Here is a 24,509-nt window from a genome sequence, read left to right on the forward strand (position 1 = left end):
ATTGGCTGCATTTTATACACAATCATTTGAACACCACCTGCGGGAGAGCACTTTCGGAGACAGTTTGGCACCAGTTAGACCTTATCACTACTCGTAGTAGACATCTTCAACTTTTGTGGTCCTGTCCTCCTCAGTTGCGCGTAATACTACGGTATGTTGATGATTTTCACTTATGGACCGTCTGACAGCAACTGAATGAAACACAATTTTAGTGCCATACGCGTTTCGCCTTTATTTTCTGCAAGGCATCATCAGTGGCAGGTTGCATAGACAGTTTCTTACATATTACGCTCCTGCTGCATTTTTGGTGTTGTTCTTCTTCCTATGAGCGCCAATTTGCTGTTTTTTCCACATTCCACAGCACTATGCACTGAACGCTTGTTTTAATGCAATGTTTTGGTTTCTGTTGCCGACTGTCGTAGCAGAGTGCAATTCCATCACAAATATCCTTCTTGGTGTTGCAATTACTATGAATCTTTCCGCACCTTTCAGCCAGCAGGATCGTGTAAGCGTAAGCTGCAGGAATGGGTAATTAAACAGTATGGACGCAATTCTTCCGGGAAACTAGGTCGAAAGCAGAAACCACACTACAATCCGCGTTTGCCTGTGTAACTCTTTGTTCACCAGCGACAAAAATCTTCGTTATAATTATTAATGTCTTGACACGTGTTTAATGAAGTAGGCCCTACATGTCAAACTAACGTAAATACAAGTTTTTTAAAAGTAACATACAGTATTTTTATTGTATGTGATTTCACAGTGAATCGATTGGTAAACCAGGAATTATTCACTTTTTGTGGTACTCTGCAGAACAGTTATATCCTGTTGACTGTTTTGTAGAGTATCACGAAAAGTTAATAATCTCTGGTTTACCGGTGGTTATTTCTCGTAGGCCAACGTCACATCTCTGGCACAGTCATTTGGCACGATGGGGCTGTTTCACTAAGCTACACTATGCATACCTTCTAGATATCTTCTCTGCAGGCATATGCGCTGCTGCACTTTCCTGTTTAACTTGTGGAACATATGATTTGTAGTAGCTGCTGTCTCACAACAGGAAAGTAAATAATAATGTTACCATATTTAACCAAAATATTGGTGGATTAAAGAAGAAAGTAGATTCTCAGAAAAGTAAAGTAAAAAATAATGTTACCATTTTTCACCAAAATATTCCTGGATTGAAGAATAAAGTAGATGAGCTCCTGGTTTGTTTAGATGACATTGAATCTAATAATGTAATAGATATACTATGCCTGTCTGAGCATCACATTGTGTGTGATATGGAAAAGGTAAATATCAGTGGTTATAAACTAGCTGCACATGTGAGTAGAGAGAATAAGGTGAGAGGAGGAGTTGCCACATATGTCAAAAGTTATCACTGTGTAAAAAGCTTAGATACAAAAAAGTTTTGTCTAGAGCAACATATAGAAGTATGTGCCTGTCAACTTAAACTGAAGGAGGGCTCTTTTATAATTGTAACAGTGTATAGGTCCCCTTCAGGAAACTTTCATTTATTCCTGGAAAACTTGGATGCCTTGTTGTGCTATCTGTCAGATAGGGGAAAGCAAATTATTATTTTTGGGGACTTCAATGTTGATTCATTGAAAGAGTGTAATAGGAAGAATGACCTGGAAGTCTTGCTCGGTTCTTTCAATTTCACATCTGTCATTAATTTTCCTACTTGGGTAGTAAAGGACAGCAGCACATTGATAGATAACACTTTTATAGACCAAGATAGGTTTAAAAACATAAACTCTTGTCCTGTTGAGAATGGGCTTTCTGATCATGATGATCAGCTAGTTACAGTATATGACATAGCTCCATTCAGTAATTCAAAACTACCCTCCAAAGTTGTGCGTTCAGTTAATGACTCAACAATTAGAAACTTCAGAGAAAATCTTCAGCAGTTAGACTGGGATGAGGTGTACAAGGAACCCGCTGCTAATTAAAAATGTAACTTATTTCATGATACACTTGTAAGAGAATTTGAAAACTATTTCCCCAAGAAAATAGTTAAACCTAATTATAAGAAACTATGCAAAAAACCTTGGCTTACTTAAGGAATAAAAATTTCTTGTAACCACAAAAGGGAGCTGTATCTAACAACAAGAAAGAGTAATGACCCAGAAACAGCCAAATATTACGAAAACTACTGTGCTACGTTAAGAAAGGTTATTAAAAAGTTCAGAAGCATGTGCATCATGTCTGAGATTAATACCTCTGATAACAAAATCAAAACAATTTGGAATATTATTACAAGGGAGACAGGACAACCAAGAGTATAGGATGACAGCATCATCATCAAAGCGAATGGAAACTTGATAAACAACAAGCCGGAAGTCGAAAACATTTTGAATAATCATTTTCTAAATGTTGTAGAGAAAATAGGATCTAAATGTTCATTAGAAGAAGCAAGGGAGTTAATGGAAGACACCTTACCCACACCATTTGATACAATTGAAATTCCACCCACCTCTCCATCTGAAATTAGGAAGATAATAAACTCTCTCAAGAATAAAAGCTCACATGGGAGTGATGGCATTTCCAGCAGGATAATAAAAGCTTGTTCCCAAGAAATAAGTGGGATTCTTGGCCACATATGTAACAGCTCTCTGAAGCAGGGTATTTTCCCAGATAGACTGAAGTATGCCATTGTTATACCACTGCATAAAAAAGGGGATACGTCTGATGTCAACAACTACTGCCCAATCTCTCTTCTGACTGCCTTATCCAAAATTCTTGAAAAAGTATTGTATTGTAGAGTAGCTTCACACCTATTTAAAAATAAAGTTTTAACAAAATGTCAGTTTGGTTTCTAGAAGGGTTTTTCAACGGAAAATGCTATATATACTTTCACTAATGATATATTAAATGCTCTGAGTAACCAGAAGTCACCCGTTGGGATTTTTTGTGATCTACCAAAGGCTTTTGATTGTGTAAATACTTCTAGATAAGCTCAATTATTGTGGTATGAATGGGACAGTGGTCAAATGGTTTAAATCGTACCTAACTGGAAGAGTGCAGAAAGTTGAAATAAAAAGTTCACATAATATACAAAAAACTGGTGATTTCTCAAACTGGGGAACAATCAAGAATGGGGTGCCGCAAGGTTCGGTCTTGGGTCCTCTGCTGTTCTTAATATATATTAATGACTTGCCATTCTATATTCACGAAGATGCAAAGCTGGTACTTTTTGCCGATGATACAAGTATAGCTATCACACCCGACAGTCAAGAATTAACTGGTGAAATTGTAAACGATGTTTTTCAGAAAATCATTAAGTGGTTCTCTGCAAATGGGCTCTCATTAAACTTTGACAAAACACAGTATATACAGTTCCACGCAGTAAATGGAATGACCCCATTAATAAATATAGACTTCGATCAGAAATCGGTAGCTAAGGTAGAATATTCAAAATTTCTAGGTGTATGCATTGATTAGGGGTTGAAGTGGAAAAACACACTGAGGATCTGCTGAAACGTTTGAGATCAGCTACTTATGCTATTAGGGTCATTGCAAATTTTGGCGATATACATCTGAGTAAATTAGCTTACCACGCCTATTTTCATTCTCTGCTTTCGTATGGCATCATATTCTGGGGTAGCTCATCATTGAGTAAAAGAGTGTTCATTGCACAAAAGCGTGTAATCAGAAGAATTGCTGGAGCTCATCCAAGATCAGCCTGCAGACACTTATTTAAATAGCTAGAAATCTTCACTGTAGCCTCACAATATATATATATTCACTTATGAAATTTGTTATTAACAATCCGAACGAATTCAAAAGTAATAGCAGTGTACATGGCTACAACACTAGGAGAAAGCATGATCTTCACTACTCAAGGTTAAATCTAACTTTGGCTGAGAAGGTGGTAAATTATGCTGCCACAAAAGTCTTTGGTCACTTACCTAATAGCATCAAAAGTCTGACAGATAGCCATATAACATTTAAAAGGAAATTAAAAGAATTTCTTAATGGCAACTCCTTCTACTCATTAGATGAATTTTTGAATATAGTAAGTGGGTAATTTCCCAACCCCCCCCCCCAAAAAAAAAATTATAGAGTCTCATGTAATATTTTGTCTAATGTAATGTCTTGTATAGACACCTTTTATTAACCTGACACGTTCCACATCATTACGAAGTGTCGTATTCATGATCTATGGAACAAGTACTAATCTAATCTAGTGCTTTATTTGCTCTTGTTGGCGAACAAATTAATGCTCCCACAAGCCTTGCATATCTTCTATACAGCTTTCGTTGAAGATGTGCTGATATTGCTTAAGCTACATAAAAGAATTCTACATTATGCGAGGCCACCGGTTTACTTTCATTGTCAGCCGTTATCTTATCGAAAGTAGAATAATAAGAGCCGTGATTATAGTACAACTGTAAAGTTCATAATTTAGAATTGTAACTAGTCACTAGTGTGTTTTAAATAGTTTGATTTAAATCAAACCATTATCGGCTTCGAATTTAGTACAAATCCATCTTCAGATTTTCTTTTACTTTCCTGCTGGTCGTTGCTGATTTTGTGCAGTGGTATATGTTTGTGAGCGACGAATTCGTCGTATATTCGTTTGGGCTCTGAGCACTATGGGACTTAACGTCTGTGGTCATCAGTCCCCTAGAACCTAGAACTACTAAAACCTAACTAACCTAAGGACATCACACACATCCATGCCCGAGGCAGGATTCGAACCTGCGACCGTAGCGGTCACGCGGTTCCAGACTGAAGCGCCTAGAACCGCACGGCCACACCGGCCGGCAAATCGTATATTCGTGTTATGTATTTTAAACGTTCCACTTTTTGACACCTGCACTATGTGATTGCTGTTAATTCTCATCCTCGGGAAACTGCTCCAACGCACATCATTCTACGTTTTACAGCACCAACGTTGTTCTTTGTCACCGACGAGCTTACCGACTTCTGATCACTTGGTAACACATCGGCAGGCATGACACGTCGCTGCTCGGGTCAGCGGCAGTCATATTCCACGATTCCATGGCTTACTTCCCGATGCTTGCAGATTGAGACCACAAATGACTATACAGCACGATAGCTGATTCGCAGTAATGACTTGTGGCATACAAAAGGTAATTTTAAAACACATCAATATTTACCTGAAAGAAAACAACTTCTTTTAATTGCACAATCAAAAACAAAAAATAACTTAACAGACAGCACAGTACACAAGAAACGCGATATACAGCTTAATAGCAAAGCCAATAATGACGGGAGATTTGTGCTTTTCAGCACCCGGTACTGGAGCTTGCTGCTGGAAACCAGTAACTTCCAGTAAGCGTCATGGTTCTGTTTTCACTCCAATGGTGAGCTTGGTAGTTGACCTGAAAAAAGATGTTTTCTGAAAGTGACAACTGTAGACAAAATGTTAAGAGAATTAGGGGTCAACTGCATCAGGATGGAAGACTTGTCGATCTGAATGCTGTATTTGACCCTTCAAGCCGTCTGCATGGTGTTTTCAAGGAAAGGTCAGTTTTTTCGTGAAAACGCACAGAGCTTGTTTCTGCGGGGCCACGCTTCGTCAGAATAGATTTTACGGCTGGCTATCTAGCTTCCTTCCGTCAGCCTCCCCCGACGACTTTCTCTCGAATGCGAATGTCACGCAGAAATACCGGTCTTCGCCACGGTCCGACGCACCTCCAACACGGCCTTCCCGCAGACTGGCCGCCATATCGCGTCCTCGTTCCTTCTTGTGTGTGCGTCTGTTTAGTTTGTTTCTGCTTCTGCGACTTTAATCAGCAACGAAAACTGAACCACTACTCGATTCATTTCAGAGATTTTAGAAAAGGCCATCCTCAGGAAAATTAGGCAAGCACATCGTACAAAATATTAGACACCACAGAGGACATATCGCTGATAACGTGTAACAACGCCTCTAGCATTCGCACTAAAAAGAGAAAACAACAACGAATCACGAAGGAATTATTCGAATGGGAGGGAAATCGGTAGGCATGATATACACTCCTGGAAATTGAAATAAGAACACCGTGAAGTCATTGTCCCAGGAAGGGGAAACTTTATTGACACATTCCTGGGGTCAGATACATCACATGATCACACTGACAGAACCACAGGCACATAGACACAGGCAACAGAGCATGCACAATGTCGGCACTAGAACAGTGTATATCCACCTTTCGCAGCAATGCAGGCTGCTATTCTCCCATGGAGACGATCGTAGAGATGCTGGATGTAGTCCTGTGGAACGGCTTGCCATGCCATTTCCACCTGGCGCCTCAGTTGGACCAGCGTTCGTGCTGGACGTGCAGACCGCGTGAGACGACGCTTCATCCAGTCCCAAACATGCTCAATGGGGGACAGATCCGGAGATCTTGCTGGCCAGGGTAGTTGACTTACACCTTCTAGAGCACGTTGGGTGGCACGGGATACGTGCGGACGTGCATTGTCCTGTTGGAACAGCAAGTTCCCTTGCCGGTCTAGGAATGGTAGAACGATGGGTTCGATGACGGTTTGGATGTACCGTGCACTATTCAGTGTCCCCTCGACGATCACCAGTGGTGTACGGCCAGTGTAGTAGATCGCTCCCCACACCATGATGCCGGGTGTTGGCCCTGTGTGCCTCGGTCGTATGCAGTCCTGATTGTGGCGCTCACCTGCACGGCGCCAAACACGCATACGACCATCATTTGCACCAAGGCAGAAGCGACTCTCATCGCTGAAGACGACACGTCTCCATTCGTCCCTTCATTCACGCCTGTCGCGACACCACTGGAGGCGGGCTGCACGATGTTGGGGCGTGAGCGGAAGACGGCCTAACGGTGTGCGGGACCGTAGCCCAGCTTCATGGAGACGGTTGCGAATGGTCCTCGCCGATACCCCAGGAGCAACAGTGTCCCTAATTTGCTGGGAAGTGGCGGTGCGGTCCCCTACGGCACTGCGTAGGATCCTACGGTCTTGGCGTGCATCCGTGCGTCGCTGCGGTCCGGTCCCAGGTCGACGGGCACGTGCACCTTCCGCCGACCACTGGCGACAACATCGATGTACTGTGGAGCCCCACGTGTTGAGCATTTCGGCGGTACGTCCACCCGGCCTCCCGCATGCCCACTATACGCCCTCGCTCAAAGTCCGTCAACTGCACATACGGTTCACGTCCACGCTGTCGCGGCATGCTACCAGTGTTAAAGACTGCGATGGAGCTCCGAATGCCACGGCAAACTGGCTGACACTGACGGCGGCGGTGCACAAATGTTGCGCGGCTAGCGCCATTCGACGGCCAACACCGCGGTTCCTGGTGTGTCCGCTGTGCCGTGCGTGTGATCATTGCTTGTACCGCCCTCTCGCAGTGTCCGGAGCAAGTATGGTGGGTCTGACACACCGGTGTCAATGTGTTCTTTTTTCCATTTCCAGGAGTGTACATGTTCAGACAAACAAATAATTACAATTTCAGAAAAATTGGATGACTTTTAAAGAGAAGGAGCTTCACAAATTAAGCTAGGCAGTAACGCGTTGGTCCACCTCTGGCCCCTATCCAGGAAATTTAAGCTTCGAACTGGTTGATAGAATTATAGGATGTGGTCTGAAGATACGGTGAAGAATTATGTCCAATTGGCGCGCTGTATCGTCAAAATCCTGTGCTAGCTGGAGGGCAGTGCCCATAATGATCGAAACGTTCTCAACTGACGAGAGATCCAGCGACCTTGCTGGCCAAGGTAGGGTTCAAATGGTTCAAATGGCTCTGAGCACTATGGGACTTAACATCTGAGGTCATCAGTCCTCTAGAACTTACAACCACTTAAATCTGACTAACCTAAGGACATCACACCCACCCATGCCCGAGACAGGATTCGAACCTGCGACCGTAGCAGTCTCGCGGTTCCGGACTGAAACGCCTAGAACCGCTCGGCCACCGCTGCCTGCTGCCATGGTAGGGTTTAACAAGCACGAAGACGACCAGTAAAAACTCTCACCGTACGTGAGCGGGCGTTATCTTGCTGAAACATAAGTCCAGGACGTCTTGCCACGAAGGACACCAAAATGGCGCTTAGAATATCGTCGACTTACCGCTGTGTAAGTGTGCCGGTGATGACAACCAAATTGATCCAGCTGTGGAATGACTCCTGGTTTTCGGGCTGTATGGCTTGCGACAGTCAGGCTGGAGTTCAAAAAAATGGTTCAAATGGCTCTGAGCACTATGGGACTTAACATCTATGGTCATCAGTCCCCTAGAACTTAGAACTACTTAAACCTAACTAACCTAAGGACATCACACAACACCCAGTCATCTCGAGGCAGAGAAAATCCCTGACCCCGCCGGGAACAGGCTGGAGTCCCATCGCTGTCCAGAGCGTCTCCAGAAACGCTAATCATCGGGGCTCAATTCGAAGAGAGATTCATCTCTGAAGGCAATCTACTCCAGTAAATCAGATAGCAGGCTGAAAACGTATCTGAAGACGCCCTAGGTAACCGTGGGATACCCAGCTTGACTGTCGCCGCCATATGACCCCTTTGATTGTCATCAGTGGTATGCTTGCAGCACAGCGGTACGTCGACGATTCTACGCTCTGTTTTGTTTCATTGCCCTTCATGGCAACCCGCACACGGCGAGGTTTTCTACTGTTTGTCTTCGTTTTTGCCAAACCCTACCTTGGCCGGATATCTTCCCAATTGAGAACGTTTGGAGCATTATGCAGAGGGCCATCCCACCAACTCGGGATTTGGTTCTCTAACGCGCCAGTTGGACAGACATTTTTACGATATTCCTCAAAAGGATACCACCATCTCTAAAAATCAACACCAAATCGAATAACTGCTTGCATAGGGCCAGAAATGGACCAACAGGTTATTGACTTGCTCTGTGTGTGAAGCTCTTCCTCTTGAAAAAGTCTGCCAATTTTTCTGAAAGTGTAATCATTTGTTTGTCTGCAGATGTACATGACATGTACTGATTTCTGTCCCATTCGGATAATTCCATCGTGGTGCGTCGTCTTTTGTCTTTTCTTAGAGTATATAATGGCCACCGTTAGGTGAGAGAGTCTGAAGTTTTCTAGCTGAAGTCACTTATTGATGATTAGATCCCGTAGAGATATCATATTTCCGGGACGATGATCACTACAGTTCACCTGATGTTCCAGATAGTCTCAGAAATTTTCTACGGGATTGAGATTGGATGATTCAGGGGGCCAGTGGAGGATCTTTTAACGACCACTGTTCATACGCCGTGTGATACACTATTTCTCATAGACACGTTGTAAAGTTCGCATAGGTACACCAGCAAATCGGGTAATTTCGTTTTGCCTGTGGTCATAGGCACATCCAAAACAAAACGTCACGTCGATCCATCTTACCTTACTGTGCTGATACCATACAACTGCCTGGCACGTACACAACACTTACCGGTACATCAGTAATTGAGGCTCAAATGGCTGATTATAAGATTATAGTGATGAGATGATGGTGATGGCGATGATGATGATGATAATGACAATGATAATGATTTAACTTGTTATGCACATTCCCAAAGAATTAAATATGGAAACATACAAACAATATGACCTACATTTAATTTTTGTATGTTCAGCTTTGAAGAAGAATTGAAGTAAACAGCAGTACATCTTCAACCGTAAATTTCGAACTCTATTACGCTACCAGTTTCGATGTTACATTACATCATGATCACGCCCCTGTACAAACAACAATATAATCAATTACAACAATCAACAATAATGAAGAGGACAATCATCTCATGAAGAAGCAATAGTTTGTTAGTGACATACTGCAACTTAACTGTTGACCTATTGTCGGTATGGAAAATGAAGCCGCCAGAGGATTAACTGACAATTCTTCGTGCAGACCACATTGAATTAAAGAGTAACAAATGTCTAGACCAGGGGTTCCAACCTTTTAGCTTACCTGGTCGCCACTGGAAGAAGACGGGTACCACATTTTATAATTTATCAATTTATGATCGTCTATTGTGAAAAAGCAAGATGGAACTAATTTGACATTTTATCTAATGAGGTAGCCGTAAGATAAGAGACCAGCGCGCCCGAGATCTGACAGCTTGGCCGGTTATAAGATCGAGACTCTGGGATTCTTGCATTAGGCGGATTGGACGCCCGCTGGCGGCGGATCGGACTCCCCTGGAATAGACTGACTAGACATTGGTTAATAGCCTCATTTTATAGTCTATCAAATTTTTCGTAGCATAAGAGAAGGTATTTAAAGATAAGCGACTTATCAGCGGAGTAAAATATGAGGACTGGCCCTATGACGGGAACGGCACTAGAAAACTTCAGTTTACAGCTCAAGCGACAATGTTGACAAAATTCTCTTGTTCATATTTAAAGAAGAGAGTTGCTAATCAGACACACGAATTGTAAAGTGGTTTTGGAGAAAATACTGAGGCTTATAAACTGCAAAATGGAAGCCGATTTCTAAAAGAAACTTCAAAATGATGGTCTTAAGCTTGCGACCATTAAGCAAGCGGCGTGGACACACATCAGTAGGCAGAACGGCATGTGTAAAACCAGCACCAGTGTCCCAAATGGGAATATAATCCGTGACGCGCACTTTGCGAGGCAAGAGGCAGGAGCACTACCCAGAGAGATTCAGGAGCCAACGAAACCAATTGAGGCACGGCGCCCCGATTCGTTCCAGGTGGAGGGGGAAGGCGAGGAGAAGTTGCTACAAGTCTCATTTTCTGCTTCGTGACGGCTGTGACGCAGGCTTTCCATCCGGCGAAAGTGCGGTTAATAACTTGTGGAAGCTAGGAGTCTCAATTACCAGATGGTATATCGCTTTTAGTACACTCGAACAAACGGGATATCTTCCTCGTAGGACACCGACTATGTAAATGAATTATAGTATGCAAGGCTAGAAAGGACTATGGCGAAGATCCCGAATGGACAGTCGACTGAATGCGGAGGGCCATTTATTTGAAGTAAGCTGTTTTGGCGCTGGGTATTGTTCTTTCAAGATCACCATGCTGGATTAGTGTTTTCATTTCTGTTGGACAGCCGACAGAGTTGATCAAACGATGCGTGTGGCTAGTGTTGAGGGCAGTACCTCAAGTAATTAAAAATGCTTCCCCTAACAGGCTCGGTAGGGTTTATTTCATTTTCAGTTAGTTTCGAAATTTCAGGCACCTCTATCACTTTCTATTTCTTGCGTTAAGCTTTTCATCTGTACGTAAATGTCTCGAACAACACCATCTGTAATCTATTTTGCCGGTCGCTGTGGTCGAGCGGTTCTAGGCGCTTCAGTCCGGAACCACGTGGCTGCTACGGTCGCAGGTTCGAATCCTGCCTCGGGCACGGATGTGTGTGATGTCCTTAGGTTACTTAGCTTTAAGTAGTTATAAGTCTAGGGGACTGATGACCTCAGATGTCAAGTCCTATAGTGCTTAGAGCCATTTGAAACATTTGTTGGTAATCTGTTTTGCCCATTCTAGTGTCAGTGTTCCTACTATACTGTCGGGACTGGAAAGTTCCATGGTCGTTCACTAAATAATGTCCCACAATTTTTTGTCGGAATATATTTGTTTTTAAGAGTTGGAATTTGATGACAGTATCAATAAATGTTTCTCTTACACATACTGTCTTTCTCCATACATCACCTTCTGTTGCCTTACGATGGCCCACGTAGAGAATCCATCGGCTGTCCAAACACATGGAAAATCGTGTGGCCAAGCCTAGGCTGTTGGGTAATGATTTCCAATCCAGTCTGGTGATGATTTCTGGTTTCTGAGACTTATGTGTGAGCGTGCTTTGTCGTATTGGAGCAAGATTTTTTTTTATTCTCGTCAGACTGAACTCATAGGAAACGGTTCTTAAGTTTACCGAGCGCGGTAGCGCAATGGTTAGCACACTGGACGCGGATTCGGGAGGATGACGGTTCAAACCCGCGTCCGCCATCCTAATTTAGGTTTTCCGTGATTTCCTCAAATCGCTTAAGGCCAATGCCGGAACGGTTCCTTCGAAAGGTCACGGCTGCTTTCCTTCTCCTTCCTTCCCTGATCCGAGCTTGTCCTCCGTCTCTAACGACCTCGTTGTAGACTGGACGTTAAACACTAATCTCTTCCTCCTCATTTCCGGTTCTTAAATTTGTTTAAAGTCTTCACATATGCATTTCAGTTAATAGTGTCTCTTTTAGCAAGACATCCACGAGAAAGACACTATCGCTCTCCCAAAAGCGGTTTGGTTCAAATGGCTTTGAGCACTATCGGACTTAAATTCTGAGGTCATCAGTCGCCTAGAACTAGAAGTAATTAAACCTAACTGACCTAAGGACATCACACACATCCATGCCCGAGGCAGGATTCGAACCTGCGACCGTAGCGGTCGCTCGGCTCCGGACTGTAGCGCCCAGAACCGCACGGCCACTTCGGCCGGCCAAAAGCGGTTCGTTTCCGGATCAGAGTGTTGTACTACATTTCGTCAAATATAACGATCTGTGACGGACTACATTCGCCTCAGCCTGCTCCAACAGTTAACATGAAATGGCTTTCCATTGAATCTTGTCTGTTGTGAGCATTCGAGGAACCCATTTGAGTAACCAAGGGTCTCAAGCACTGCACGCACATTTTCAGTGCTCACCGATAGCTGCAAAGCAACTGTCGAACAGTGAGGCGCCCGTCTGCACAAATAACATCATCAGATTCACTGGGAGCAGTGGCTGTGAGATGACGTCCAGAACGTGGTCAATCATAGAGCTCAGTTTCAACGCTCTTTCAACATTAACGCTCTTTCCCTAACAGTACTCTCATCAGCTGCATCATTGCGATACACTACATATAAACGTTTGTCATTGTTCACCACGATTTCTTTTTCCCCAACCAAGAATTCAGTTACAGCACATGGCTTGTGAGGAGCGTCTTGCGTATACACTATTTTGGTTGTTCACTACGGCTATGCTATTTGTCAGAATTGTCCGAAGCTTGGCACACGTGTAGAAAAAACTTCAGTTTATAAGTACCTAAAATAAAGTTTTTCTGTGTGTATTGCCTGCTGTAAAAAATAGGGCACTATTTACCCAACGGCCCTAACACTAGTCCGCTATTTATAAACTTCATGCCTATGTTCTTCACATAAGGAGTATTAAATGATTAACTTTCATTCCATTCGGAACTGATGTCTATTAAGAACATCAGTAAGAGATGTCACCCTCACGGGTACGAATACACTGTTGTATGGAAACAAGCAGACTCTAAATGTCATCTTGAGACATTTCTTGATACATATGCTGCGTCAGTTCACGTATACTGCTGGCTGGAGGCCGGTCTGAAAATGTACGTTTCCAATCGAATACCAGACATGCTCTGTAAGCGACAAATCTTGGGAACACGCGGGTAAGTGGAGGATCCCTAGATTTCTCAAGGAGTTTGTGACTTGAAGTGAAGTGAAAGGTCTTGCATTATCCTGTTGTTAACCTGCTCACGAAGGATGTGGTAACAGGATTTACCATTCTTGTCGCGTACTAAGAACATTTCGTCTGTCTTCATAAACCAGTCCTCCTATCATACAGAATAGCTCCCCACACAGTGGTACCAATAGTTTAAGTTTTTTTTTGTTTTTTTTTTTAATCGTATGGCTAGGGACCCCCGTCGGGCAGACCGTTCGCCGGGTGCCCGTCTTTCAATCTGACGCCACTTCGGTGACCTGCAGTCGATGAGGATGATAGGATGATGATGAGGACAGTACAACACCCGGTCCCTGGGTGGAGAAAATTCCCCGACCCAGTCGGGAATCGAACCCGGGCCCAGAGGATTGACAATCCGTCACGCTGACCATTCAGCTACCGGGGGCGGACAGAGTTTAAGATGTGTCGTCTCGAGAATCGTTACTTCCTATGAACTTTCATCAAGTCGTTTACAGACACACTGACGTCGCTCTGACTTCTAGAGACAGAAGCGAGGCTCATCGCTGAACACCACACGATGCCACTCAGTGTCATTCTTCATTTCGTGCGAAGATTTAAAGTAGACTTTATCACTGAAACAGTTTTGGATAAAGTCGTTTAGTGTTTCGGCCTTCTCTCTGTCATCCTCCGCTTCGATGCCATTATATTCACAGAATGTCTGAACAGATGTCTTCGATCCGCTTGCTGATTTAGCATAAAGCCAAACTTCTTAGGATTTTTTGTCAAACTGGTAGATGGAATTTTATTTTCTAACTAGCTATACACCCGTGCTTCGCAACGGAAATTAAAAAAGTGCAAAGAAGGTCAGCTCGTTTTGTATTATTGCGAAATAGGGCAGAGCGTTACGGACATGAGAAGCGAGTTGGGGTGGTAAACATTAAACCAAAGGGAGTTTTTCGTTGCGACGAAATCGTTTCACGAAATTTCCATTACCAACTTTCTCCTCTGAATGTGAAGGTATTTTCTGGACGCCAACCTACATAGGAAGAAATGATCATATAATAAAATAAGAGACATCAGAGCTCACACGGAAACATCTAAGGGTTCATTTTTCCCAAGCGGTGTTAGAGAGTGGAACAGTAGAGAAATTGAGGGTTGTTCGAAAAACTCTCTGGCAGGCACTTAAAGCGTGAACTGCAGAGTTGTCATGTGGTAGAAGAGCCTTTGCACACCGTAGCTTTTTGGAGTTTCGTACATCAGTCGGTAAAAATGGAACCCTTATAGGATCACTTGATCAATAAATTCGTTTCTTCTAGCCAAGAAGTCAAATATAAATGACACCTATCGAAAGAAGCAAAGTACACTCCTGGAAATGGAAAAAAGAACACATTGACACCGGTGTGTCAGACCCACCATACTTGCTCCGGACACTGCGAGAGGGTTGACAAAGCAATGATCACACGCACGGCACAGCGGACACACCAGGAACCGCGGTGTTGGCCGTCGAGTGGCGCTAGCTGCGCAGCATTTGTGCACCGCCGCCGTCAGTGTCAGCCAGTTTGCCGTGGCATACGGAGCTCCATCGCAGTCTTTAACACTGGTAGCATGCCGCGACAGCGTGGACGTGAACCGTATGTGCAGTTGACGGACTTTGAGCGAGGGCGTATAGTGGGCATGCGGGAGGCCGGGTGGACGTACCGCCGAATTGCTCAACACGTGGGGCGTGAGGTCTCCACAGTACATCGATGTTGTCGCCAGTGGTCGGCGGAAGGTGCACGTGCCCGTCGACCTGGGACCGGACCGCAGCGACGCACGGATGCACGCCAAGACCGTAGGATCCTACGCAGTGCCGTAGGGGACCGCACCGCCACTTCCCAGCACTTAGGGACACTGTTGCTCCTGGGGTATCGGCGAGGACCATTCGCAACCGTCTCCATGAAGCTGGGCTACGGTCCCGCACACCGTTATGCCGTCTTCCGCTCACGCACCAACATCGTGCAGCCCGCCTCCAGTGGTGTCGCGACAGGCGTGAATGAAGGGACGAATGGAGACGTGTCGTCTTCAGCGATGAGAGTCGCTTCTACCTTGGTGCCAATGATGGTCGTATGCGTGTTTGGCGCCGTGCAGGTGAGCGCCACAATCAGGACTGCATACGACCGAGGCACACAGGGCCAACACCCGGCATCATGGTGTGGGGAGCGATCTCCTACACTGGCCGTACGCCACTGGTGATCGTCGAGGGGACACAGAATAGTGCACGGTACATCCAAACCGTCATCGAACCCATCGTTCTACCATTCCTAGACCGGCAAGGGAACTTTCTGTTCCAACAGGACAATGACCGTCCGCATGTATCCCGTGCCACCCAACGTGCTCTAGAAGGTGTAAGTCAACTACCCTGGCCAGCAAGATCTCCGGATCTGTCCCCCATTGAGCAGGTTTGGGACTGGATGAAGCGTCGTCTCACGCGGTCTGCACGTCCAGCACGAACGCTGGTCCAACTGAGGCGCCAGGTGGAAATGGCATGGCAAGCCGTTCCACAGGACTACATCCAGCATCTCTACGATCATCTCCATGGGAGAATAGCAGCCTGCATTGCTGCGAAAGGTGGATATACATTGTACTAGTGCCGACATTGTGCATGCTCTGTTGCCTGTGTCTATGTGCCTGTGGTTCTGTCAGTGTGATCATGTGATGTATCTGACCCCAGGAATGTGTCAATAAAGTTTCCCCTTCCTGGGACAATGAATTCACGGTGTTCTTATTTCAATTTCCAGGAGTGTAATTTCGTTAGGTTTTTAATACACAAAGTGAAATCAGTAATTGCGTATATCCTAGCCAATTAAATTCATGTTAATTTAATTCGTAAAGATAAGACTTCTGCGCTTAGTTCAGTCACTGACGTTAACTTCCAAAAGTACTTCTGAGGTAAATATACCAAACCACTCATCTATTGGTTCTTTAGCGTACTAAGCCATCACTATAGTCATAACTACCAAACCGAGTAGACTTTCAAACTTTAAATTGCGATATTTTTTTTTTCCATGACCACCTTTGATGGAATACGTTGCACCAGGCTACGCTCAATTTAGCTGTGAAGACCCCATGAAAATTCGTCTATTAGCTCTGGAGATTAGCGTGTTCAGACAAACAGGCACGACGGTTTTACAGTTTCATTATTAGCACAGTTTGATTGAAAACTACACGCAATTCTCTATTACAATAATTTTGGATTCGTTCTATTTCTGTTTGTGAAGCTTTGGCTATGCACCGAAACCCTCTTCGTTTTCGTAATATTTTTCAAACATGGCCGTTGAATCACGACGTGTCTTTCCCATTGCTCACAGCTTTGCGCGGCACATTCTGTCTAAGGTTTTGTCCATTTATGCTCAAAATTTTCGGTCTTGCAGAAGGATTTTTAATGTTGACTGTTCAGTTAATCTGAAATATATTTCTTGTCGCTCTTGCTAAGCATAAATATATTCTTATCTTTCCTTACATTCCTCTTTACAGCAGTATTCAGTGATGCTGTAATAGCCTTTCGATCGCTGGTTCCTTGTTCTAAGCAGACTCGTAAAGTTGCGCCCAATTGATGACCAGGTGATCTATAGTGTTACCTTCACGAGTCGGTTCTCTGATTAGCTGCACAAGATAGTTTCAGGATAATGCAGTCAGAACAATTTCATTTGATTCCCTGTCGGTACTACCCGTCTTAATCACTTGAGAATCTCAGTCTGCAGCTGGTAATTTCAAATCTCCACCTAATACTATAACATAATTACGAAATTGACGTCAGTCCTCTCCAAGTTCCACCTCAAATGTCCCGCCATTACTGCTCCTGAGGAAAAGGTCCACAAAAACATCTGATGACCATGTTTAATGCACCTATAGCACTTATCTTCACCTAAATTATTTAAATAAGAGTCTACGAAAGACTCAATTACATATGTATATTTTGATAACGACTTTAACAATGAAGCTCACTCGATTGAACGAAATAAACAGCCAGTTCCTAGGTGAATCACATGATCCTACCTCTCGCCATAAGAGGGTACATCCAGCATTGTCGAACATGATCGTTTTGGTGGACCAGCTACTATGGGGTAGGGAAGCATAATGTTGCATGGACGTACTGGCCTCGAAATCTTGTAAATGTACACTCGCGGATCAACATTATTGCGACACTGCGCTCCGTCTTTTCAGGGGTTCATTCTGGCGTGACTCCATTCACATGGATGATAATGCGCAACCGTTGAGCTGCACAGATGGAGCAGCTCTTGGAATGAGAGGGTACTCGGCGAGCGGACTGGAGTGTCCATTCCCCCGACTTAAATCTCTGTGAGCAAGTACAAGATGATTTTGGGAGATATACTTCAGCACGCCCACATGCACCAACGACTATCCAACCGTTGTCGACCGCTCTAGTGGAGGATTGGAATGCCCTACCACAAGAGCTCCTTACCGACATTGTGGCCAGCATAGAACCACGTTGCAGGACATGCACTGTCGTCCGTGGTGATCACGCCTTGGGTAATATCCAGTGGACGATTGTAAATCGCGGTGACTTCAGTGTAATTATTGTTTAGAAAAAAAGTCTCATTTCCGTTCATCTCATTGCCTATTTCTTTCCCTTACTCTGTACTATGCTACGCTGAACTATGTTACTCGGCAGTGACAAATCATGCGAAAGTTACTTTCGTCCTTAAGTTTTGCACACAAGCGTATATAAAGATCGGGGAGGAAATAAAACTGAGATGCCTGAAACCAGAAGATGGTTCAAATAAGAAGTGGCAAACAGTAAGCAACTTATCCGACCACATACCCGTTCGGGATCCACGCTAGAAAATAAACTCTCCTCGTTGAGCCATCATGGGACCAAGACCCCGCCGTAGCCTTCAGGTACCATTGATAATCTACACCAGGATAAATGGACGGACAGAGACTCCTCTAGATAATGTTTCTAGCAGCTTCACCACTGCGCCTGTTCGTTCAGCATAGAAAAATCTAGAATCCGATAGAGCTAAATCCTAAATAATTGTACAGAACATTTGCAAATTCAGAAATAATACAAATATGTAACTTCAGTTATAGTGAGGACTTTGCATCCGCATAATAACTTACCTATATGTACTAGAAGCCACTTCTGATCGCCAACACTCTGCAACAGTCTCGATACGTGTTAAACAATATCGAAAGCAGAGGTGGAAAGACAAGGGAGCAGAGGACCTACGGGAGAAAGGATGACTCAGAGAAGATGCACTGGATAGGCATTTATGGAAGAGAAGGATCCAGCAAAAAAACGCCGACCCCACATGGCGTGGGGAAAGGCTGAGATGATGATGGGTTTCTCCAACCTCACCTCAGACAACGCCAACGATAGCGTCCGAAGATTACACGTCACGACGCTTCTTGGGGGCCAAATGATCCCTACCACTAACTGGAACGAAGCGTAAGGCCATATTCATTTATGCGCAGTGCTTTCAGTTACTATCTGGGTGCATGGTTTAGAATTTGGTTTAGACTAAACGAAAAAGTAATGCAGGTTTACCATTTTTCGCGAATACTACCTGTGATGTCGGTGCTTTGTTATTTGTTGTATCTTTGGTGGTAACCACTGTGTGTGTGAAATTTTATGGGACTTAACTGCTAAGGTCATCAGTCCCTAAGCTTACACACTACTTAACCTAAATCATCGTAAGGACAAACACACACACCCATGCCCGAGGGAGGACTCTAACCTCCTCCGGGACCAACCGCACAGGTAACCACTGTATCCGTGACACCAGCGTCTCTGAGTAAGTTGCGCCAACAAGAGACGAATGGCTCAGATCTAATACAATCAATGAATGATAAATCAGAGGCATCGTCCTTACCAATTGCTTCAGCTCTTATATGTTTTGAATCATAACTGACACGGAAGTCAAAAGTGCTAACGAAGGGAACACAAAATAAGCAATGAAGAGACGCAACTTCACATGCCCATCGACGATGAGTTTTAGAACTATGGTATTCACTTTATTTTGAATGGCGTTTCTTCCATACTTTTAATATCGTAACCACCACCACTAACATCTGAGCACTAGACCAAAAATCATAATGGAAGCTATAAATTCCACTGATGAAGATCTACAGACTGTTTCTGAGTTATTCAACATAATACAGGACAGGATGAACCCAATGAAGTCGTGGCCAATCATCATAGTGCATCAATGACTTGTCATTTCACATCCGCGCAGATCTCTTTCGTAATTCCATGATATGTAAATATTGCTCTTATTTCGTGCGTTAGAGATCTTGGTGTAATGCTGGAAGAACAATTAAATTGCAGTGAAAATGCTATTTCTGTGAGTCGGAATGTGCATATGTTATATCGTATTTTATAATTTTCCAGGGACATAAAACGGCTTGGTTAAGTCTCTGAAAGAATATGCACAGAAGAGTCACCAGCAGCTGTGAAACAAGGGAAATTGCACACTCGCTCAGCAGTGAATAATTCAAAAAACAGAAAAATGTAAAAATGGTAACGGCACTCTACACTGAGGTGACAAGTCATGGGATACCTCCTAATATCATGTCGCATCTCCTTTTGCCCGGCGTAGTGCAAAAACTCTACGTGGCATCAACTCACCAAGTCGGAAGTTCCCTGCAGAACTGCTGAACCACGCTGCCTCTATAGCCGCCCGTAAGTGCCAAAGTCTTGCCGGTGCAGGATTTTGTGCACGAACTGACATCTGCATTATGATTCATAAATATTCGATGGGATTCACATCGGGCAACCTGGGTGGCCAAGCCATTCGCTCGAGCTGTCCAGAATGTTCTTCAAACCAATCGCGAACAATTGTGGCCCGTTGACATGATCCATTGTCATCCATAAAAATTCGGTCGTTGTTTGGGAACATTAAGTCCATGGACGGCTGCAAATGGCCTCCATGTAGACGACCATAGCCATTTCCAGTCAATGATCGGTTCAGTTGGACCAGAGGATCCAGTCCAATCCACGTAAACACAGCCCACACAATTGTGGAGCCACCACCAGCATGCACAGTACCTTTTTGACAACTTGAGTCCATGACTGCGCCAAACTCTATCGTCCGCTCTTACCAACTGAAATCGGGACCCATCTGACGTGGCTACGGTTTTCCGGTCGTCTGTGGTCTAACTGATATGACCACGGGCCCAGGAGAGGCGTTGAAGGCGATGTCGTGGTGTTGGCAAAGGCACTCGCGTCTGTCGTCTGCTGCCATAGCCCAAATGGTTGAAATGGCTCTGAGTACTATGGGACTTAACATCTGAGGTCATCAGTCCCCCACACGTAGAACTACTCAATGCCCGAGGCAGGATTCGAACCTGCGACCGTGGCAGCAGCGCGGTTCCGGACTGAAGCGCCTAGAACCGCTCGGCCACAGCGGCCGGCCTGCCATATCCCATTAACGCCAGATTTCGCCGTTCTGTCCTAACGGATACGTTCATCGTACGTCCCACATTTGATTTCTGCTGTTATTTCGTGTAGTGTTGCTTGTCTGTTAGCACTAACAACACTAGGCAAACGCCGCTGCACTTGGTCGTCAAGCGAAGGCCGTCGGCCGCTGTGTTGCTCGTGGTGAGAAATAATACCTGGAACATGGTATTCTCGCACACTCTTGACACTGTGGATCTCGGAATATCTAATTCCCTATCGATTTTCGGAACGGAATGTCCCAGGCGTCTAGCTCCAACTCTCTCTCCGTGTTCAAAGTCTGTTAACTCCCGCTGTGCGGCCATAATCACGTCGGAAACCTTTCCACATGAATCACCTGAGTACAAATGACAAGTCCGTCAATGCGTTGGTTTTTTATTCCTGTGTACGCGTTGCTACCGCCATCTGTATATGTGCATATTGCCATGCCTTGACTTTTGTTGCCTCAGTGCGTATCACACAGACCCTTCGTGCACGGAGAAGTGACCGCCTGGTTCAAAACTTAGCGACCTTGGTGCACGAAGAGACTAAAGATCATTATGTTGGATGAGTATGGCTAGTAGACGAAAACAGCTGCCCAGCGGCTGCTCCAGCTGCGCACCTCACTGCTGCACTGCGTTGGCAACTCGGAACGACACGAAATAAATCCTGATTAAGAGTCTGAAGACACGGACGCGAAGCAGCAGTTGAGACGAGAGTGAGAAATGGTCATAGCCTATCACCGACGTTGTTCAGTCTGTACATTGAGCAAGCAGAAAAGAAAACGAATGAGACATTTGAAAAGGGAATCGAAATTCAAAGAGTAGAAATGACCACTTTGAGATCTGCCGATGAGATGCAGTTCTCTCAGAGACGAGAAAGGACGAGGTACATGAGTTGAAAGGAATACATAACGCCTTGAAAAGAGGTCATAGGATGAACATCAACAAAAATAACACAAAGGTAACGCCGGCCGAAGTGGCCGTGCGGTTAAAGGCGCTGCAGTCTGGAACCGCAAGACCGCTACGGTCGCAGGTTCGAATCCTGCCTCGGGCATGGATGTTTGTGATGTCCTTAGGTTAGTTAGGTTTACCTAGTTCTAAGTTCTAGGGGACTAATGACCTCAGCAGTTGAGTCCCATAGTGCTCAGAGCCATTTGAACCAACCACAAAGGTAACGGAATATTATCGAATTAAATCAGTCAACTCTGAGGGACTGGGATTATGAAATGACACACTAAAAAGTTATAGAAGCATTTTGCTATTTGGGCAGCACGATAACTGACGCAATAGTGAGGATATAAAATGCTGACTGGCGCCATTGACAACTTTTTAGTGAGAAGAGCGTTTCTGAAAAACAGAAACTTGTTAACAATAAGCATAAAGTTAAGTGTTAAGAAGTCTCTTCTGAAGGTGTCTGGAGTGTAGCCTTGTGTGGATGTGAACCGTGGACACTAAACAGTTCAGACAAGAAGAAAAAATTTCAAATTGCTCTGAGCACTATGGGACTTAACTGCTGTGATCATCAGTCCCCTAGAACTACTTAAACCTAACCAACCTAAGGACATCACACACATCCATGCCCGAGGCAGGATCCGAACCTGCGACCGTAGCGGTCGCGCGGTTCCAGACTACAGCGCCTAGAACCGATCGGCCAGACAAGATGAGAACAGAAGCTTCTGAATCCTGCTGCTACAAAAGAGTTCTGAATATTACGTTGTGAAATGAAGTAAGTCTTACGAAATGTTACAAATCGATGTAAACAGTGTGCTACAATATCGATTTGTAACGATTTACGGGAACGATGTTAACATTGTTAACATTTCGTGTAGTTTACATCATTTCACGACGCACACTTGTCTGCGGTTATTGTATTTGTACACTGAAAAGGCGTACTTTTGATGTTGCCATAATGTTATGTTATTGCCACCATTTTTTTTTTTTTTTTTTTTTTTTTTTTTTTTTTTTTTTTTTTTTTTGACGTTCAACTGTCTACATGTCATGTTCGTGTTGTTCTGTATATACCAGTACAATCTATGCTTCATCTTAGTATTATTTTAGCTTTTGCAATATCACTTGAAAACGGCCTAAACACCGAAATTGCAATAGTGAAATAAGTAATTTCTAAAGTCAACGGCGAACATGACGTCCTTTAAAAATTTCTGCATAACTGTGAACCCCGACCACGAAAAGTTAATTAATTAGCTGTAAATGATAATGCCATAACAGCGTGTGTTTGAGAACAAAATGTTAGCTCTTATGCCATACATGTGGTTATAAACAAAGCTAGGCAGCAGCATGTAGATGCAAACAAATGTGTGGCGAGAAATGCATCATCCCACGATAACAGCGCCAACATTTGCATCGAATGGTTTTCCGCTCGCGATTAAATTCCCTCGGCAGTCGCGCCGCCAGACGGGTCGTTTAGCGAGCTTCGAGCTACGGCGCGACCCCACAACGTCATTGCCCCTCCCTCCAGCTGTTGTCGCTCTGGACGACGGATGGGGAACACTCACCGTCGCCGTCGGGTTGTCGTTCGCCGACGAGTACGGCCTCCAGCTGCGCACCCCGCCGAGGCCCGTCTTCAGCCGCCGCCATGCTCTCGCCGTCCTTCGGTGAAGTGCACTGCCGCGAGCCGGACAGAAGACTAATCTCGCGAGTCGCAGGAGTAGCCGGGTCGGCGAGCGGTCGCCGGCGCCGCGGCTTCGGTTCGGCTCCGCGCTCGTGCCGGCCCCGGCCCTCTTCAATGCTGCCACCACACCGCGCCGAAACCGCCTGCAGCACGACGGACATCCTCGCAGAAATTTCAGAATCAACAAATTGAGATACATCTAACGACACCCAGCCACACCACCAGGATAGGGATGACGGTTATGGCTGAAACAACCCGTTTTCAGTTATGCTGTATTTCTTTTTTTTAACTCCAAGTTAACCCGAATGTTAAAACCGCTCAAAATAACCGATTTTCGGCTTTTTAAATCCTATTATTTCCTGTAATAAACGGAGAACACCTGAATAATTTTGACTCACTCAGTTTTAAGACACGTAGAACCAAAGTATTAAATTAAATAGACTAATAAAAGAAAACTCAGTCCGTCCACCGTTCGCTGGTTTCCTCTAAAAGTAATAAATGATTGAATACTACAAAAAAATTCTAGTATTCTCCTCTTGGTTCTAATTTTTTGAAACTCTGCCGAAAAATCGCGTTGTAATCGAGGATCATACAACTGTTTGGGCATTAGGCATAGTCACTGCTAAAGGGTGAAAACTTAGGTTGGAGAACTCTATTTTCCGTTTTAATTTGTCCTTTTCACGGGCTACAAGCAGATAAAATCATATAATGTAGAGACAGGCAACAGAAAAGCTGCTTTTCACTTTTCCTGTAATGGCAGTTGTGGGGAAGGCGGATAGTCGTATTCGGCTCATTGGTAGAATTTTGGGAAGATGTGGTTCATCTGTAAAGGAGACCGCTTATAAAACACTATTACGACCTATTCTTGAGTACTGCTCGAGTGTTTGGGATCCCTATCAGGTCGGATTGAGGGAGGACATAGAAGCAATTCAGAGGCGGGCTGCTAGATTTGTTACTGGTAGGTTTGATCATCACGCGAGTGTTACGGAAATGCTTCAGGAATTCGGGTGGGAGTCTCTAGAGGAAAGAAGGCGTTCTTTTCGTGAATCGCTACTGAGGAAATTTAGAGAACCAGCATTTGAGGCTGACTGCAGTACAATTT

The 24,509-nt window shown here is 44.4% G+C and overlaps 1 protein-coding gene across 1 annotated transcript in view; it reads right to left on the reverse strand.

The window, feature by feature from the left end:
* LOC124615478 (aldehyde dehydrogenase, dimeric NADP-preferring-like) overlaps positions 1–23,477 on the reverse strand; it is a 182,716-nt gene extending 159,239 nt beyond the window's left edge. The window contains exon 1 of the mRNA XM_047143401.1: positions 23,292–23,477. Within this exon, the coding sequence (XP_046999357.1) occupies positions 23,292–23,373 (82 nt within the window). The 5' untranslated portion in view covers positions 23,374–23,477. The remainder of the gene's footprint in view (positions 1–23,291) is intronic.
* Between the last annotated feature and the right edge of the window lie 1,032 nt (positions 23,478–24,509).

This window comes from Schistocerca americana, chromosome 5 (assembly GCF_021461395.2).
Source record: "Schistocerca americana isolate TAMUIC-IGC-003095 chromosome 5, iqSchAmer2.1, whole genome shotgun sequence".
Taxonomy (NCBI): domain Eukaryota; kingdom Metazoa; phylum Arthropoda; class Insecta; order Orthoptera; family Acrididae; genus Schistocerca; species Schistocerca americana.